The 19,582-nt window shown below is 46.8% G+C and overlaps 2 protein-coding genes across 3 annotated transcripts; both read left to right on the top strand.

Annotated features, from left to right (window-relative positions):
* The first annotated feature begins 5,177 nt into the window (after positions 1-5,177).
* LOC108154038 (U-actitoxin-Avd3f) lies at positions 5,178-5,716 on the top strand. Its single transcript, XM_017284131.2, has 2 exons — positions 5,178-5,365; positions 5,419-5,716. Exons 1-2 carry the CDS (start codon positions 5,263-5,265, stop codon positions 5,667-5,669), a joined length of 354 nt encoding a protein of 117 aa, XP_017139620.1. The 5' UTR covers positions 5,178-5,262; the 3' UTR covers positions 5,670-5,716.
* A 3,224-nt stretch (positions 5,717-8,940) lies between these two features.
* Positions 8,941-18,454, top strand: LOC108157476 (ankyrin repeat and SAM domain-containing protein 1A). Of its 2 annotated transcripts, none has more exons than XM_033389564.1 (12): positions 8,941-9,528; positions 11,975-12,870; positions 13,401-13,743; positions 13,809-14,242; positions 14,300-14,522; positions 14,580-15,630; positions 15,688-15,899; positions 15,962-16,255; positions 16,324-16,498; positions 16,566-16,727; positions 16,791-16,922; positions 16,991-18,454. In XM_033389564.1, the coding sequence occupies exons 2-12, from the start codon at positions 11,997-11,999 to the stop codon at positions 17,132-17,134; spliced, it is 4,044 nt and encodes a 1,347-aa protein (XP_033245455.1). In that variant the 5' UTR covers positions 8,941-9,528; positions 11,975-11,996; the 3' UTR covers positions 17,135-18,454. The 2 variants fall into 2 exon arrangements, with proteins under 2 accessions (XP_033245455.1, XP_017145046.1); XM_017289557.2 differs by having other exon boundaries at positions 8,941-9,618.
* The last annotated feature ends 1,128 nt before the right edge of the window (positions 18,455-19,582 follow it).

Raw genomic sequence — 19,582 nt, 5'->3', positions numbered from 1 at the left:
GTCGCTCGCACACGCCCTCAACGAAGCGAATTCAAAAGAAATGCTTATCGTGCTTCAAAGAAATCCAGGCAACGGCAAAGGCAACGGCAACGACTGGCCAGCCACAAAACATGAAATTGAAAATGCCAAACGCTAAGAGACCCCGGTACCCCGGGCCCATACCCGTACCCATACCCGTACCCATACCCGTACCCATACCCGTACCCGTACCGCTATCCTACTCCGCACCAGATAGACAATGTAGAGCTTATAGTAAAACTGTAACGAAACCCGATTGAACCCGCCATGGGTGGCGGTGGCTTTGGCTGTGCCTTTTGCCAGAGCCACAAATATAACAAGTAGGAACAATACAGTGGACATTTCGACTATGGGATACCCGTTAATATAGCTGTAGAATATTGGTTTGCAATCCCAACGAAGAGTTTGATGTCCTTTCAATTACTCGCTGCAAATCCCAATATCTGCAGGATCCATATTCGAACCGCTTCAATATTCTTCTGTTAAAAGTAATATGCCTCTTGCGATCTACGAATACCGGGTATTACAACAGCAAACGGCGGACCTGAACCTGGGGACATGGACAATAACATGTACGAAAAAATTTCATTGCTGGTGCTTTTGCTGCTTTTTGCTCTATGGCGGCCGGCCACGATCCCGATCCGGGCCGTGGCCGAGCGAAAAAATCTCTGTCAAAAAATCGCTGGCGGGCAGCTGCAAGGCCCTGCCCAAGCACATCCTCACGAGGCAACACCACCAACAACTGGGGGGAACAACAGCATCAGCAGCAGCAGCAGCAGGCAGCAGCAACATCGACGACTACGACAACAGCAGCGACAACAAAAGGCCGAAAAAAAGAAATAATTAATATGCCTCAAAATATCCCGGCCAGGTTTTATGACAGGCGGCAGGGTTACGAAGGGAGACTGGCTGGGGAGACAGGAACTGGGACTGGGACGGGGACTGCGACTTGGACTGGGGGATCCATGCAGCTGCACTCGGATGCTGGCCGCTGGACGCCGCCGGCGGCAGGAGCTGGAGCAGCAGTTTAACTAACGGCTTCTGTGCTTGTTGTGCTGCCGTTTCCGCATCTCGGTGTCGCCTCAGAATGTGCACGATTTTCCCTCAGATTCAATTTCAAGTGCAGCAGTGGCAGTGGCAGTGGCAGCAATAGTTGCTACAGCTGCAACTGCAACTGCAACTGCAACAACAGCAAAGGCAGCAGCAGAGGCAGCAGAAGCAGCAGCAGCAAGCGCCGCTATTAAGTCGACGACAACAACAAGCAATAACCCTAACCGATGGAGCCGCCAGCGGTGCTCGTCGGTGTTTTGCCTGCTTGCCACTGTCTGCCGCGCTTCTTGCCGAGATTTCTATCTTTGATCTCTTACTCCACATGGAGCAGCAGCATTTTGCCGCATTATGTGGCAGAGCCAGCCAGTGCTGTCTGCTTGTTAAATTGCTCATTTAAACCATAACGAAATGGTCTGTGTGCTTCGGGGTCTAGTCTGCTTCGATCTGCTCCAGAGCATGTGCCTTCCTAGAACTGGCCTCAGCACTTGTCTCTCCCTCCCCCCCCGTTCCAGATGGCAGTGCAAATTGCTTGGAGTCATGTTGCCAAAGGTATTTTTAATTAGCATCCAGCGGAAATTAGTGGCCCAACCTCAGAGAGGGACCTGCTCCAGTCTCCTCCCAGGCCAGACCCGAATAGATTTGTCTCTCAGATCCCCATCCCCCCATCAAATGTTGGCATTTCGCGATTTGCGTCATAGGCCTGCGTCAACATAAATTACGGTCTGTGGCTATTGGAATTTATCGGTGACATTGCGATAACGAGCATTGTCCGAGAGAGCGGTCAGGCCCCCCGACAGCTTCTCAAGTGGCCGCGACACACGCAATTATATTTGATATTTTTATGGCATACGAGTATTATTATGGGTTTTTGCTCTCGGCTCTCCCTGAAATCAACAGATCCGCAGCAGGGTATACGAGTAGTGTCATGTTGACATAGAAAGCTGACAAAGACAATAAGCGCAATGTTTAGCGTTTTTTTGTTGTTGTTGCTTACCATGAAAGAATTTGTCCATAATTATATCAATGACAGCTTGGGTATACATGGGATACATGGGATCTCAGAGATACATAGGTGAGAGCTTGCTACCAACTAAAGCATCGAACAGATTACTTTATTGTGCCTCCAAAAATCTGCATACTGCATCTGTGCAGCACATGCCAAATTGATGTCACAAACTCCAAATCATAAATCAAGCAAATTATTATTATTTTTTATTATTATTGGCCAGCATCGAAAAGGGGAACGGGATACATATATGAGCCACATATAGAGATATCTCTGAACTACAGATCGTAGAACAAGCGCCAAAATCTCTCTCTCTCTCTCTGCCACTTCTTCTCCTCTAGGAAAAGGCCATAAATCATGACAATACCCCAAAGCCGGCATCCCCATCGACATTGCCACAGCCACAGACACAGCCATCCTCCATGCTTCACTGGACAATCATAATAATCACAGCCGGCTGCCGCACCAGCAGCAGCAGCATCCAGAGAAATATCCAGCAGCAGCAGAAGCAGCAGCAGCAGCAGAAAAACAGCAACAAAAGCTACTTACTATGTCTATGTCAAGCCGATATGCAACTGATAAAAGAAAAACTGGCCAGCAAATATATAAAAAAGAGACAACTCGAGCCGCAGAAATACCCTAAGCTTTGAAAGGAGTATCGCAACATTTGGCTAAGCCAAACAGAATCCTGATAAATTGGTTGGTTATTGGTGGAGGTTATTGGTATACTTACCTCTTGAGAATATTGGAAAAATCTTTTGGGTACGGCTTTGACAATGGTTGCAGATTTCTTGGGGGATATTTATTCAGTATTCCTTTAGAGTATTCTCAAGAGGGAAAAGAAAAGGAGAGATATAGTTTAAGATGAAAGAAAAACTCGCTTCTTCAACATTCCTCCATCACTAACTTATATATTTTAAAATTGTTAATATAGGAGAAAACAATACATTGTAATTTTAATATTTTTAATACCTAGGATTACCAATATATTTTCTACGAGAGTGGAAATTAAGGGTTTTCATTTACATTTTGAGATTCACGCAGTTGCGACATGCCCACACGCACAACTTCGTTATTTTGTTGGATTTGTCTAGCCTGCCTTACCAAGAAAATTTAGGTTTTAAGCTAATTAAAAGAATAATATTCGTATCTACTATTTCCATGGTCAGGCCCACTCTAATCATTACTTCATCTGATGCATCGCTAAGCGTATCGCATCTTCGTTGTGGCTGGCCATCCACAGAGTTTTTTCCTCCCCATTGATTGTTTTCTTTGTTGCGCCTATTTTCCATCTCCATCTCCTGCTCCCCATCCCTGGCAAGCAGCAGGAAAATTGACAATTGCGCACCTGCTTCATTTTCCTCTGCTGCTGTGGCGGCTACCTCTGCGGCTTGCGGCCAACAACAATGCCACTGCCAATGCCGCTCGGCCATCGTCTGGCTAATGGCATTTAACGGTCACCAAAATGCCCGCTGTGTAGCAGTAAACTTTCCAAAAAAAAGTAACAAAACAAAACAAAACAAAACAACAAAAATAATAATAATAGAAAAATCGTAGGAAAAAAAACGCCGAAAAGAAAAACTATATATTTATGTGGCCATCGAATGCTGGTTTATGGCTAATATCAATACGGATGCTCGCGTGCGCGCATTCAGACTTACATTGTAACGCAAACAATTTGCATAATGCCGGGGATACTTGCATATACATCTCTATGAGGAGCATGGGCATAAATATTTCATAAATTGCATAAACCAAAGGCTCGGATCGCATGGCGCATTGGGCATTGCGCATGGAGCATTTGGTCTAATTGTATGCTAATTCGGCCATGCCCCAAATAAATCAAAGGGGCCCCTGCCCCCCCCAGCCACTGACTGAGTTATGAGTGGTGGATTCCCGGGCTCTGAGCAGGCCTGCAGCTGGTCGGCATCCTTTGTTCGGGGGCTAGCCAGTCCAGTCCTAATTAAAAACTGCTTATGGGGCCTATCAAACGGCCATCACTGGGCCAATTAAGCGCTGACCAGAGCAAAATATAAGAAATAAGCCCCGACCTGACCAAAAGATCAATGAGTCGTTGATGAAGTTGTTTTGATAACAACAGCAGCAGCAGCAGGAGAGGCTGGTGAGGCTGGCGAGGCTGAGGCCCTGCCTTAAAAAACGTGCGCAATTTATCTAAATCAGTGCAGGGAAAGAGAGCTCCAGCTCTCTATCTTCTCTCTCTCTCTCTCTCTCTCTTTTACTCTGACAATTGGCATAGCAGCCATGGCTTCTGCTTCTACTTCTGCTTCTGCTGGCCAAGATAACCATCATAAATGCATTGAAATGTCATTGCCAACTTGTGCTATCAGTCCATGGGCTCAGGTTGAGCCTCAGGGGCAAGCTACCCAAAAACAGCCACAGCAGCGATGGCGATAATAACAAGAAGAAGTAAGACCCCAAATCGATGGGCATGGGTTTGGCCTCGGACTCTGCTGCATGGAGCGGTGTACAGGGGGGCAGTGGGGCAGGAACTGCCACAGACAGAGCAGCAAGTGCCGTTACCCTTTATGCAATTACAAGTACGTGCAATTGGCACAGAGCTTAATTAGAAGCGCATAGAGGGGCAGCAGGCACTTGACTGGCTCGCTCACTGACTGACTGACTGATGATTATTTATCACCGTCGTGAGTCGTGCGACAATGACACGAGATAGCCACAAAGAGCAGAGCCAGAGCCAGGCCAAGACCTAAAGCCAGAGGCAGCAGGCAGCAGGCAGCAGCATCGTTAGCAACATTTTGTCTGCAACAAGTGACTGACACAGCCTGGGCCCCTGCACTGATGGACAGCCAGGATGACGGACTGCCTGCCTGGCTGCCCGGCTGCCTGACTGGCTGGGCGCGCACTCAATCTTTCAATTTGAGGCTGCACTTCAATCGGTTCAGGGCCCTGTCATCATTTCGGGGCCTGACGTTCTGTGAGAACGAAATTAGTTTACCATCAAAAGAAGCGCAGGGGAAAGCACTACATTTGCAGTAAATAAATAGTCTGGATATATCAATATTGATCGTCTCAGATTACGCTCAGGGAATCCGCAGATGGCAGATCATTCACCAGCTGTTGTTCGTGTTATATTTCCACCCAATTCAGGTGGCTACAAATGGAAAGCTCTAGCGATTGCTCAATATCAGTAGTAGATTAAAGCCTCAACCATGTTCATATACGCAACGTTTTTGGCTCTTCTGAGTGCATGTCCAGAGCAGGGAATGGCCGAAGACAATTCCAAATTGTTTGTAGACTTCACCATTCTGCAAGGTAGGGTTTTAAGTACCATCCGATACCATCAATGGATACGCTTTAACCCACAGAAAGTTGCCTGTTCCGACCCGTTTATGGCCGGTGCGAGGAAAACATAAAGGTCTTTGGCTACGATTTTGAGAACAATGTCTGTGTGGAGTTTTTCTACAGCGGCTGCGCTGGCAATACCAATCGCTTCAGCTCTGTTGAGGAGTGTGAGAAACTATGCCTTGTGACCGATGAGAACGAGATCAAAAACGTCAGAGACAGGGACCCCTACCCGCCGAATCATCGAGACACAACGGAATGGCCGCATGATTAATTTGGAAATGTTACAAATAAAATATACTAGCCTCTTTCCAAGTCAAATTCAGGAAAACAAAAATTATAAGTAAGACTTGCATAGTTGTACCCTGGTACAGGATCCCCCTTAAAAAGATAAGCTTTCCTCGACTTTGATTTATTCCAACTTATTTGTGATTTCTGGTAAAATATAAAACCTTTTTGAAAATGTTAGCTCATTTAATGTGTTTTTTTCCACCTAGATATCCCTCCCGCAACGAATCGCTTTATGAGTGCATGGCTAATGCCCAATTCATATCCAATTTGTTCTATGCGGAAGTGCTTTGTGGCAGTCAATGCAGCGGAACTAAACTATTAACGCCTCAAAAGAGTACGAGTACGATACTGGTACAATCTAATGACTTTATTATGAGCAATGCAATGCAGGGCCACAACTGAGAGCCGTATACTCGTTGGAGTTGTTGGAGGCTGATGTTGCGAGTGCCGCTGCCGCTGCCGCTGTCGATGTTGCTGCTAGCTGCTTGCTGCACCCACCAGCAAATGACGTCAGGGTGCGGCGTCGGCTTGGAGCCTTTCAAGTGTGCTGTAAACTGAAATGAATACCAAGCCAAAACCAAAGCAAAACTCAAGCAAGATCGGGGCAGGCCATGACTGTATATCAGTTGACGTTTTCTTTGGCTGGCGTTGACAATTATTTATGGTAATAAACAGTTCCGCTAGCGCTTGTGCTCGTATCTGTTCCTTCTCCTTCGCCCAGACTCCGACTCTGAAGAGATACTAAATCTCAAGATCCCGGTAAATATTTGTGGGGCCCACATAATGCGCCCCCAATTGCTGCACTGCGCATTACTGCTATCCACACTCTATTGATGTGTTATAATAACCATAAAATTTTACGACTTCCACAATTGAATATGGGGAAGGGGGGGAAATCTGCATTGGTGGTGCATTCGAACAATTCATAATTTGTAAGGCACCCAGAGGTCGGTTCGGTTTCAGCAAACAGCTGGAATGGAAACAAAATAAAACAAAAAAAATGGCAAAACAAATGGCCAGTGTCTCATTAATGCCACACAATGGTGGCAGCCAACGGCGTCCAAAATATGTATGCAACATTCATCAATCACACAGCAAGCGAACGAGCCAGAGCCAGAGCTCTAGCCAGAGCTCTAGCCAGAGAGCGAACGGAGCGTGCCGCACACTCTGTTGGACGGACGGATGGACGGACGGACGAATGAGAATGAGTTCACGCGCTGCACTTGAGGTCGGACGGACAGAGCGGACACTGGACGGACGCTGGACAGCGGGTGGACTTGTGTGCGGATTGATTTGCTTGCCGCATTTTCAAGTCAATTACACATATTTGTGGCATTTGCGGCAATTGAGTATGAAAACTCATGCGGTGGGTCGTAGGTGTTGGCCGTCTGTCGGTTTTATTTGTTTGCGGGCTTGTTTATTTGCGTGTGTGTGTGTGTGTAGATGTGGCATGCCACAACACAGCCACAGTGCGCCTCGCTGCATGTGTCCGCCCACAAAACGTAGCCAAAGCTGGAACTGCAACTGCGACTGCGACTGAGGTTGACCAAGTGAGTCACGTTGCCAGTCATGCGAACCATAATTCATGTCCATGTCCATGTCATTGCACAACGGCCAAAGCTCATGGCACAGGGCCAACCAAGGGTTAAGCGGCGGCGGCTCTTATCAAACAGCTGATCGAAAGGAAAAGCTTCCCACCAAGCCAAACCAAAGCAAAGCAAAGCAAAGCTTTGTTTGGCCCAGAGCAAACACACTGATAAGAAAGTTTTTCTGGGCGGCGCATGTGTCATGCCAAGAGAGAGGTAGAGCAAGAATGCATGCCAGGGAGAGAGCGAAAGCATGGGAGAGAGTAAGCACTGTTGAGTGACAATCAGACAGAGAGAGAGAAAGATAAGCAGACGAAAGCTCAATGAGCCAGCAAATAAAGCAAAGAACAACAACAAGTGCTGCACTGCCGAAGAAGGGGAAAGGAGAAGAGAAGCACAGCAGAAAAGTTACTCATATTTTGTTTACTACAAGAGTACTCGTATTTACTGTTTTCACTGTTGTTGCTTTTATAGTTTAAAACATTTTATGATCTTAGATTTGGTCACTCTTCATATACATATGTATACATATGTGTATGTGTGGACGGGTATGTTTTTGGCACTCGCACGATGTAGAAACTTTGAACATTTCCGTTTTGGCGAGTGCTGGACAACCTTGTGTCCAGATTATCAAAATTAAATATATCTCTCAAATATCTATAGTGAAAGTTCTTTTAACCGCACAAATATTTTAGTACAAATTTTTAAATGCTTAATGTAAGCATAAATCATATAATTTTTCATAGTAATTAACTAGATTTCTAAGAGATCTTAGATAAATTTTTAAGTTTTCTAAACACTATTTTTTAATATTTTTTCTACTAATAAAAGCTATTGCGTACGATGTAAGTATTTTAAGACACTAACCATTTCTTAAAGTCGATCATCCACCATAAGAGCTCTTATCATTCACTGTTGCACAGTTTTTTTCCGGGGAGGAAATTTCCTACACTCTCTCTCAACTATAGCCATGGGTGTCCGCCACAACAACATGCATTTCCCCGCATTCTAACAGTTTCAATAATAAACTAACAACTCCCCTAGATTTATGCCAGTGATATACAACAGATCGGCACTTACTCAACACCTCTCACTCCCACAAACCACATACCGTCTGGCATTCTTTGTCCGATCATTTATCAACTGATCGATCGATCGTTGTGGTAATCCAATACAATTTATTCCAGAGATAGAACATTTATTTTTATGCATGGCAACGCGAAGAAAAGCCGTTTTCTGTTCCCTTTGCTGCACTGCATTCCTCCAGCAGCATGATTACAGAAATGTGAAGAAAAGCTGCAACTATTTTTACATTCTTACACTCGCACTATCTCTCTCTCTCTCTCTCTATCTCGCTCTCTGTGTGTGCGTGCTGTGCTTTCTCCATGTCTATCTCTCTCTTTTGCTGTGCGTCTGTCAGTTTTGCACATCAAAATACGTAAACAAAAGCATATTATCGTCTAAATAAACACAAACAAAACCGTATTTATTCTCAGAGCGCTCATACTCACTCCTACTCTCTGACTATCTCTCTCTGTGTTTCTCCATTTCTCTCTGGCTCTCCGACTCACTCTGAGCACACTCTCCGGATACTTTCCCGCGCTCTTTCGCCCGCATCAAGAAGCGAAACAATCGAGTGAAAGCGCGGAGCGGTGCAAAAGGCAAACCATAACCGAAATGTATTGTATTCCCATGAACAAAACAGAGAAAAATACAGAGAAATACTACATACTCGCATTATAAAAAGAAAAACTTTCATTGGTGTCGTCTACCGAGCGAATGGGATGGATACATTGCACACAAGAGCCAAAGTGCACGGCGCATAGTGGCAGGGGCAGAAGTTGAAGCTGAAGCAGAAGCAGAGGGGGAGCAGAGCACTACGGAGCGGAGTGCCACGGAGAGCGAAATTATTACGGAACTAACGCCAGACCCAGACCCAGACCGAGACCCAGTCGCTGTCGCAGACTAGAGTTGTGCAGTCGGAACGGAGTCGGAAATTGGTATCGTAGGGCGGAATCAGAATCGGAATCGTGAACCGAGAATCGAGAGGCGGACCAGACCCATCCATTCTCGTGAAATGGGAAAATGTGCTAGAGATGTTTGCTGGACGACCACGGGGCATGCTGCAGCATGCATGAAACCAAGCAAATGAATTTAATTGAATTCCAAGTGAAACGAAACGTAACGAAACCAAATGACAAAATTTATTAAATTAAACAAGACGTGAAAAGTCAGTCCCCGCAGCACACGACGACGGTCCGGCCCCACGAAACGGAAGTCTCCGAAAGCACACGCCCACACAAAAGAAATAGAAATAATACTTCCCAAATAAACTAAGCGAAAAAGGTAGATGGAAAAGAAATCAACGATATCAAAGAAAAGCGAAAATTGTTTGGTCTTGCAAGGCAGCAAAAATGTATCTGCCAAGTGGCTGTGATTGTATCGCAGAGTGTGTGTGAGTGTGCGTGTGTGTATATGGTAGTACACGCCTTTTAAGTGCACTAACCGAAAATGCCAATAACAAATGTGTGTGTGTGTGTGTGTGTGTGTGTGAGTGTGTCTGTGTTCTCCGAGTTTCACAAGTGAATGAACAGACAGTCGGACAGGCAGCACCGGAAATGATTTGACAGACAAACTGTCAACGTTTTCACATTGGATTACACCCGGGAGTAATAGTATCTGGCAGATACGAGTAATATATGGATTTACATTGTCTGGCTGTCTATAGCTTTATAGCTGCTTAGGGTCAATATCCTTTGACCCAATTATGTTCGGGGTCTCTCTCTGTGTGTGTGTGTATGGTGGGTGAGTGGGGGGGGTATGCAAACTACTGCCAATTGACATTTGCCGTTGTTGCTGTTGTTGCTCTGGTGTCAAGCTGCTGGTTATAATGTGCCTCAATTTCCGTTGCCTTTCTTTGGCCTGGTCTAAACGCATCCTCCGTAACGCCCCCGACCTCATCCCTCCAGCTGCTGCTCCTGACACGCCTCAGAGTTGGCTGGTGAAAAATTATGAATAGCCAGGGGGAGTGGGGAAAGGAGTGCAAAAGGACTCACGGGGGGGGGTAGTAAAGTAGTATGGGGGAGTGGAGCACAAAGCTTAGTCGGTGGTGGGCGCGGCAGAGCAGGCGCACTCTATACAACTCTCTCTCTCTCTCTCTCTCTGGGTCTCTCTCTTCGTACCCCGTCCCTTTGCAGGATGTGCCTAACCTACCTTTTGTTGAATTTTATAGTATATAGTATGATAAATGATAGATGTATCTATGTTTGTGGTTGTTTATGTGCGTGTGTGGGCGAGTGTGGGCGAGTGTGTGTAGGTGTGTGAGAGTGCAGGGTGGCATATGTGTGTGTGTGTGCTGTAAGCAGGTGATTATCTGTTGCAGCCTTGTACGAGTATTTATCTCATTGAAGCATTGAAAAGTGGCAGGACAGACGACACGACAGAACAGCAAACGACTCCCCACAGGACACGTGGAGACGAGACGACGGACAGCGTGCTTTTAGGGTCACATCACGTGCGTTATCATGTTGCAGAGTCGGAGCCCCCCATACCAGTACCATATAACCGCACAATGGGTCAACCTTTCATTATTCATAGTAGAATTTTCCCAGATCCCTGTGTAATGAATCTTAGGCAAAATGTTTGTTTTGTATATTATTATATTTCACACTTTGCCATTTGGCTACAGCTTTTTTCCGATGCATTATTGAGTGACTTAAAACCAAATATAATGTGTGACAGGTTTATGTAAATTATCAGAAATCTGTGTATAGTCAGAAAAACAACAAGCACCGCAACGATGACTGTAGAAATATAAATACATATGTGTTATCTTTGCTAGGCACTGTTGCAGCACATACATCGTGTGGAAAACGGCAATAGTATATCTTTACCATACATTTACACATATGTTTTTGTATGCATGATTTCATCAGCTTTAATCATACATATTTCTGAAGTTTTCTCTATAGCTTGTGGATTTTCCAATATCTTTTCCCATCAATGTGATGCTGCCATCATAGAACGTGAACATTTCATTTAATTTCATTACTTCAACCATTCAGTGGTTACTCTTTTATAAAATCTACATAAAGACCATAACATAAATATTTTATCTCTATAAACATAAAATCTCTAGAATTTCTGGTATTTCCACTACATTCCATCCCCTTCTTTCTTCTCTATCAACTTCAAACATTACTGCGAAAATGTCATATCGTAGACTTGATGTCTGAGAACGGCATTTCACTCCCATGGTGCCTGTCACGACTGTGTCACGTAGTACGTAGTATCAAAGATACTCGAAGATATTCTAGCGCGTGAAAAGCACTTCATCAGGAGCAAGGCTCCTGTGTGACTCGCTGTGCGACCGCCACCAGCCCCACTCTGGTGTCTCATTGTGCAATTTTTTTAATGGCATCTCCTGAGTGAGTGGAGGGCTGGCTGTGGGGCTGCTGGATAGGGATGGGCGGGAGTGCCCGCTTAAATGGAAAGACATGCAAAAAGTCATTAGAGAAAAGGCGACCTGCCGCTTGTAGCCTGCCACAAAGCCGACGGCGTTTTAATGAAGCACACTTGACAGTCATAATTCATTTGCAGCAAATCAACAACTCAGGGCAGAGGGGGAGGCCGAAGGCAGGTCCTTGAAACCTGTCAGCGATTAAGAGTGTATGAAAGTCCATTAACGAGAATCCATTTACAGCCTCTCCCCACATCCAGCGACAATGGGCAAGGATCAGGAGTTCCTGGAGGCGGCGCGCAACGGCAACATCAGCCACATCGAGAAGGTCCTCACACAGAAGGCTAAGAGGGCCGGGCCCCTTGCCAGCCTACGCCGTGGCACTGGCGTAAATGTCCAGGACAGCGGAGGCTACTCGGCGCTCCATCATGCCTGCCTCAATGGCCACGAGGATATAGTGAGGCTTCTGCTGGCCAACGATGCCTCGCCCAATCTTCCAGATTCCCGTGGCTCATCACCCCTCCATCTGGCCGCCTGGGCCGGCGAGACGGACATTGTGCAATTGCTCCTCACCCATCCGTATCGACCGGCGACTGCCAATCTGCAGACCATTGAGCACGAGACGCCGCTGCACTGCGCCGCCCAGCATGGACATACCGGTGCCCTGGCCCTCCTCCTGGGCCACGATGCGGATCCCAATATGCGCAACTCTCGGGGAGAAACCCCCCTAGATCTGGCCGCCCAATACGGTCGCCTGCAGGCGGTCCAAATGCTGATCCGCGCCCATCCCGAGCTGATCGCCCACCTGGCGGCCATGGAGAGGGGTACACGGTCGCCCTCGTCGCCAGCCTCCCCCAGTCGGACAATCTTTCCACACACCTGCCTTCATCTGGCGAGTCGCAACGGACACAAGAGCGTCGTGGAGGTGCTGCTGGCGGCGGGCGTGAGCGTCAATCTGCTGACGCCCTCGGGCACGGCCTTGCACGAGGCATCGCTATGCGGCAAGGAGAATGTTGTGAGGACCCTACTGAAGGCTGGCATCGATCTATCAGCCACGGACAACGAAGGACGCACTGCCCTGGACATCCTGCGCGAGTTTCCGCCGCATGTGACCAAGCACATAGTGGCAGTGATCAACAGTGCGTATGAGTAATCTTTGTATAACAACCCACACATCAGCCTTTAGATATATATCTTCTGCTCACCTAACCGCTAATTAATCATTTGTACTTATTGAGTGCAAAATAAAAAAACTTATCTGAACGGAGCGACACATAAACATTGTTGACCCCATTCATGTGGGAGCGTACCACATTTAGAGATAAGTGCGACGCGGTCCATTTGCCACTTTGATCCTCAAGTATATTAATCTCTTGGGTGCCAGATCAGCTTGTTTTCATGTCGTTCCAATACAAGTTTTACAATCGGTGTCCAGTCCAGACTCAGTCGATTCCTCTGTCCGTAAGTCCGTATAGAGCCTGTTTTTTATTTCTTATTAATCTTTGTTAAAGTAAAATTCCTGGTACTGTTACACATGAATTTTCTGGATAAATTTAGTTAATAATATTATATTTATTATTAAAATATTTAATTAATAGTTTCTTTTTCCTTGTTAAATGAAATCTTGAGATTCTTTTTTTTAATAAAAAATTGCTTTCTTTCCACGCAGACTTTCGCAACCAAATGGACACCGATGAGGTCGATGAGGTCATCTACAGACAGCACGCGGGGCCGCCGCCCCTCTCAGGGCGGGGGGGCCAGCAAATGAAGCTGCAGCAGCAGCAGCAGCAGCAGCAGCCACAGCACAGCAGCAATCACTACCACTTCAACTCGAACAACCACTTGCTGAACCACTCGCACTCTATGCAGCAGTCGGTCTACAGCAAGCAACGGATGAGTGCCGGCAATGGCGGGGGGCCCTACAATGGAGGCAAGTCCCTGGACAGCGCCCTGCAACCGGAGGATCGTTTCTACCAGGATCTCAACGCGCACTCGCCGCTGCACAGCCAAAAGTGAGTGTGAGATGGGTTTGTTTTGGAGTAACTTTTCTGATTTCTCTCTGATTTCTTTGCTATAGCGAAATGGTCGGAGGCTACAGTGTCAGTCCTTCGTCGTCGCTGAGCAGCTTTGAGCCGGCTTCGGTCTCACCCCGATCCCGCTGCTCCACCGGGGGCGTTGGTGGACAGCCCCTCCAGATGAGCACCTTTGCCCCGGCTGGCCCGCCAAAGAAGCCGCCCCGTCGGAATCTCTCCGTGTCGCCCACACATGCGGGATCGGGCCAGCAGTTCAGCTACAGCTCCCCCTGCTCCAGCCAGGGACAGCAGCAGCAGAATCTGCGCCGCCCGCCACCCACCGACAGTCCGTACTCGCATCAGAGCCATGGCAGCGTCGGTGGCATGAGCTTCGATGAGACGCAGCTGAGGGAAAGACAGCGAAGCGATCGACTCTATGCCAGTGCCAGACAGAGTACACGCTCCGCCATAGCCGGGGGAGTGAGCCTCAGTTCCAGCAGTAAGTAGAGCTATTTAGGGCTCTTCTGATGCACAGCTTATAAAGATAACCTTCCAGATGACATGCTGGATCGACAGTGCAGCAGTTCGGAGCTGAACAGCGAGACAAGTGTCCCGAATTCCAGCGGAGAGTCGCCAGCGACCAGCTCCATGAAACGCCCTATTCCGGCGCCGCGAAGTGCGGCCACCAAGCTGTCCAAGGAGTTGCTCAAGTCCTGCGAGAGTGCCACCCTCAAGTCGTACAATCCGAACCGGAAGCTCAAGCGGAATCGTAACGGCAGGTAAGGGACAGCCTTTATAGAAAATCAAAGAGATACTATATGTTCGATTTCCCACAGCGCCAATGTGGCCAGCAAGTCGAGTGGTGATGCCGCCGATGAGAACTGCGAGGCCAAGCAGCAGATACCCAGCAGTCCCACCCACTACAAGCAGCCGCCGACGCCAGATCATCCTCCGCCCAGTTCCAGCCAGGCGGAGCGCACCATCCACGAACGGATACGTCCGCTGAGTCAGGAGTACAAGCGTCGCTCGGCCCTGCTGCAGTTGCAGGCGGCACAGCAGCTGATGATCGAGACGGGGTCATCGCCATCGAAGCTACTGCCCACGCTGGGCACGCCCGGCTACGACTACGACGATGCGGTCACGGTGGTGCCCCGCTGTCCGGCCCCCAGCTCGGGCTCTTTGAGTTCAAGCATCTCTTGCTCCTCGGAGCACAGCCTGTCCCACTCCACGGACTATGTGGAGGAGTTTGTGAGTGATGTGCCCTTCGCGGGTTTGCTCAAGGGCTCCGTGTCACAGCCCAGAGAGCTGCAACCCACGGTGCAGGTGCTCGTGCAGGTCCCAGAGGAGGGAAAACCACAGCAGCAGCAACAGCAGAAGCCCATGCCCCGTGTGCGTCCCCCCTTACCCACCAAGCCAGCTGTTCCGGAGAGAAAGTTCATCAAGCCCCCGACCACGCCCACTAATCAGGCGCAGCAGCAACAGCAGTCACCTCAAACGCTGGAGGCCAATGGCAACTCTGCAATAAACGCAGCGGCTGCTCCCTTGGCACCTCGCCGTTCCCCCTCGAAATCGCCCACAAAATCAGCTGGGAAATCCCCAGCCAAGTCTCCGGGCAGCGGGCACTCGGCTGCCACACGGAATTCGATCAATCTGCTCAGCCCCTTTAATGCGGAGGAGGCACGCAAGAAGATCTCTGAGATTATTGAGAACTTTGGCAGCGGCATCCTCAACACCAGCATCACGCCCACACACGACATTGAGCTGGATTTCGAGGACATGGAGGTGCCCAACGAGCGTCGGGAATTGGCCACGCGTCTGCGCACCGCGGGACTGCTGCATCTGGAGAGGATGCTCTTCGAGAATGGCTATGATAGCTACAAATTTGTGGTAAGTTTCAGCTCAGATATGTCTAGGGTACTTGATCTTCAACCTGCCCCAACACAGCACAATGTCTTCGAGGAGCCGGATATTCCTTTGTTGCACATTCCCGAGCGTGATGCACCGAAGCTGCTGCGCTTTGTCCAGACCCTTCCGCCTGCCGAGTTCCAGCCGCAGGTCCCCATCAAAACGCAGCAGGAGAACAAGCAACAGGGCGTAGCCACGCTCCAACAGTGGCTCCACAGCATCGCCCTGCCCGAGTACCTAGAGTTCTTCAAGTAAGCTGGCATACATCTCCTAAGAGTTATCTATTAAAATCGATCCAATCGATCTCGTATAGCAAACATCTGTACAACACCATCGAGAGCGTGTGCGGTGTGTGGGATGTGGAGCTGCAGACGGTGCTGGAGATCAACAAGCTGGGCCATCGCAGACGCATCCTGCAGTCCCTGGCATACATCCGACAGATGCGGGACAGCGACTCCAAGGCGTCCCTGAAGACGCCGCTGGGCGAAAACAACGAAACCAATCAGCTGACAACGAACGGCAATGGCAACAAGGAGGCGGTAGCAGCCAGGATACCCCCCAATCCTGTGCAGCATCGCAATTCCATAACGGGTTATCGCAAGAGTCGGTAAGAATGCAAAACTTTCTAAAGTTGAAATGAATATTTCTCATCTATATCATCTACATCCACTGAAGACCTGCACCACCACCACCGGCTCCTCCGGCGAGGAAGGCGGTGCCATCCACTGCACCACTCCACATACGGGCACCCTCAGAGCTGCTGCTGGGTCTGCCAGCCAATCTCCGGACCACCGAATGGCGCCACTCGGCCCAGACTTTGCTAAACGAGCACATCAATTACGAGGTCCAGGTAGGTTTTCTCTCTAGACATCTCTAGTAAGAGGAAACTAAAGCTAAAAACAAACACATTCCTACAGTACCTCGGCTCAACGGTTGTGAAAGAACTACGTGGCACAGAGTCCACTAAGAAGTCCATACAAAAGCTGAAAGCCTCTAGCGAAGGTGAAGGCAAATCGGGGTCACCACTCTCGCTGGCCATCAGCCATCGCGGGGTAGAGTTCATCGATGTGAGAAGCAAGGTAAGTCCCTCACAGAGATTGAGCCATATTTACTATCTCTATAAGAATACCCGCCACACATAGCGCATCATCTGCGAGCATGAGATACAGAACATCAACTGCGCCTGCCAGGACTCGGAGGATCTGCGCCACTTTGCCTACATCACCAAAGAGCAGGATCTGCACTACTGCCATGTGTTTCAGGTCCAAAGCACAGTAAGTAAATCAACTACCAGAATCTCTAAGGTAATCCCTTGGTAAATCTCACTTATTTCGCCACGCAGGATCTGGCAAGTGAGATTATTCTGACGCTGGGACAAGCCTTCGAGGTGGCCTACCAGTTGGCGCTGCGCGATGGGATTGCCGCCACGCCAGCGCTGCTCCTGGATAATGGCATGCTGCTGGGCGAGTACTGTGGTGGGAAATAGGGCGAGGACCTGGCCGCAGTTCAAGCCCAAGCAAAACAACCAACGGCACCGGCACCGGCACCACTCAGGCCAGGTCGCAGTCTCAATCTAAATCTCAGCCACAATCCCAAACACAGTCGCAGTCGCAGTCTCTGCTCCAAGCTACTTTGCCTCACCAACTATGGGGCCCTGTTCAAGCTCTAGTTAGATGGAATTTTTCTAAGATGGAAACTACATAACTTCCGGATCGTAGTTCTTGCATTTTATACGAAATGTTTTTCCAAAAGAAACATTTTCAAATGGCCAAAGAACAACTACAAAACGAATAGAACAAAAAGACTCTTAACAAAAGGCACAATTTTTTCAATTTAAAAGAAACGCACAACAGAACACAAGGCTTTTTTCGAGCTTCAAAACTTCCACAAAAAATGAAAAAGAAAAACCCAAACTTCTTTCCTTTCAATCGGAGATTATCATTAGATGCATTTTGAATTTTTTCCCCTAAAAACCAAGCGTATAAAAATAATTGCATTTACAAAGTAAAAAAAGAAAGAACGAACAAAATATATGAAAATGTTTTAGCAAATTTTTAAAAAAAGATAAGAAAAAAAACAAAACAATTGAGAATCACAAACAAATTTAAAAATATATTGGCTTATTAAACAATTTTATCGATGTTGAATGCTGCATATTTCATATACGATAAAACAAAGAATTGAATTTAAATAAAAATTCAAATTAAAATACAAAGCAATGCAAAAATCATATCCCACATTCATGGAGATCTATAATCTATTGGCTAATCCACATTTACTCTATATACTATATACATACGACTAATACCTAATACCGATATGTATGCGTGTGTTGTTATATAATTTTTAATTGAATATTTAAGCGAATCGAATCAAATCAAAGTACAGACAACGCATAAAGTTATAAGCAAATTGTTGCTTATAAAATCATCATTAATGAAAATTGACTACATCGATGTGAAGAGTATGTATGTATGCATGTATTTACATTTTAAGTATCTTTCTTGGAGCATATTTTACGAATTTTTAAAACGAATGGAATTTTTAACTAGTCCCTTAGTTGTTAAATTGTAAAACATTTTATTTTGGTTTAAGGCCAGGCCTTGTTGTTGTTATCCTCTCAATCATTCTCTTGAGTTGAAGTTTTTCTTAGAAATTGTATTCATAATTTATTCTCGAAACGATTCTACTCTATCGATGTATGCAAATGCTTTAAATGTTAGCCTGCTTCTGGTACAACAGATTCCATTAAGTACCTACCTACTCAATACAAAAACGGAGATCAATAAAGATCATCTTAATCCAATTTCTCTTGGGCAACTCAACAGATTGTTATGCCATAAAAAGACAACACCCTCCTCCTTCACCTTACTCCTCCTCATCCCGGATATAAATAAATTTTACTAAACTATATGCGAAATCATATTCTAGCCCATTACTAAAGAAATTTAATAAAAACCATTATATATATATATATATATATATATATATACACACATATACACAATATACAACAAATTGAAAGCTGACGATAATCCGAAGAGCAAAAACACCCCATAAAAGAGAAATAAATACAAATTACAAAAGGAGCAAAAACAGAAATTGAAGGAGAATACTAAATAAATACATAATTAACTGAAGCCACAAGTTGTTTAATTCTTGAACGGGTCAGGTCTCCCCATTTAAACGCCTCATGATGTCAATTAAGGTACACTTTCCCACACTGGCCTCCCCATTGCAGACACAGCTACAGCTACACAGTGGGGCCGACAGGGGGAGAAAGAGAGAGAGAGAGAGAGAGAGAGCGCGATCAGTTACACAAAGGCATACGCGTAAATGCGAGTTTAATGTGAGCCGGTTTGCGGTACGGACGGCCTGGCGATGTCTTGTTGGTTTTCTATAAGGCTAAATGCGTTAACCATTTGATCATGCGAATATTAATTGGCATTGGCCAACACCAAAGCTCGGCCCGAACCCCGGCCCAGCCGCACTCATACGCCAATGTTGCTGGAAACTAAATGCGCGCCGCGCATGTGTCAAATGTTGCCAGGCATCAGCGGATAGGATAGGATAGGCAAAGAGTCTGTCCAGCCAGAATGACGACGTTTTGAGCAACCTGGGACCTGAGCATCGGACAACATCATACTAGAGGTGGGATTTAAAAGAATCTACTTGGCTTACCCCGTGACAAGTAAAAGGGACTTGAAATGAAGAATCGTTTTGGATACATTAAAAGAAGAATAAGTGCAAAAAATGTATATTCGTAAGCAATCGTTTTACATCGTGTCACGTACCCATCGCTAGGCGGCTGGCTGCATTTGATGCTTCATCTTGCGCTTAACGGTTTAAGTTATTGTCTCTCCCCGTCTCACTTGCGTGCAATTTGTGGCGCACAGCTTATCACAATTTCATTATTATTATTATTATTATTATT

The sequence above is a fragment of the Drosophila miranda genome, chromosome 2 (assembly GCF_003369915.1).
Source record: "Drosophila miranda strain MSH22 chromosome 2, D.miranda_PacBio2.1, whole genome shotgun sequence".
NCBI lineage: Eukaryota > Metazoa > Arthropoda > Insecta > Diptera > Drosophilidae > Drosophila > Drosophila miranda.
The sequence above is the reverse complement of the archived record's forward strand: the minus strand, read 5'-3'. Positions and strand labels throughout refer to the sequence as shown.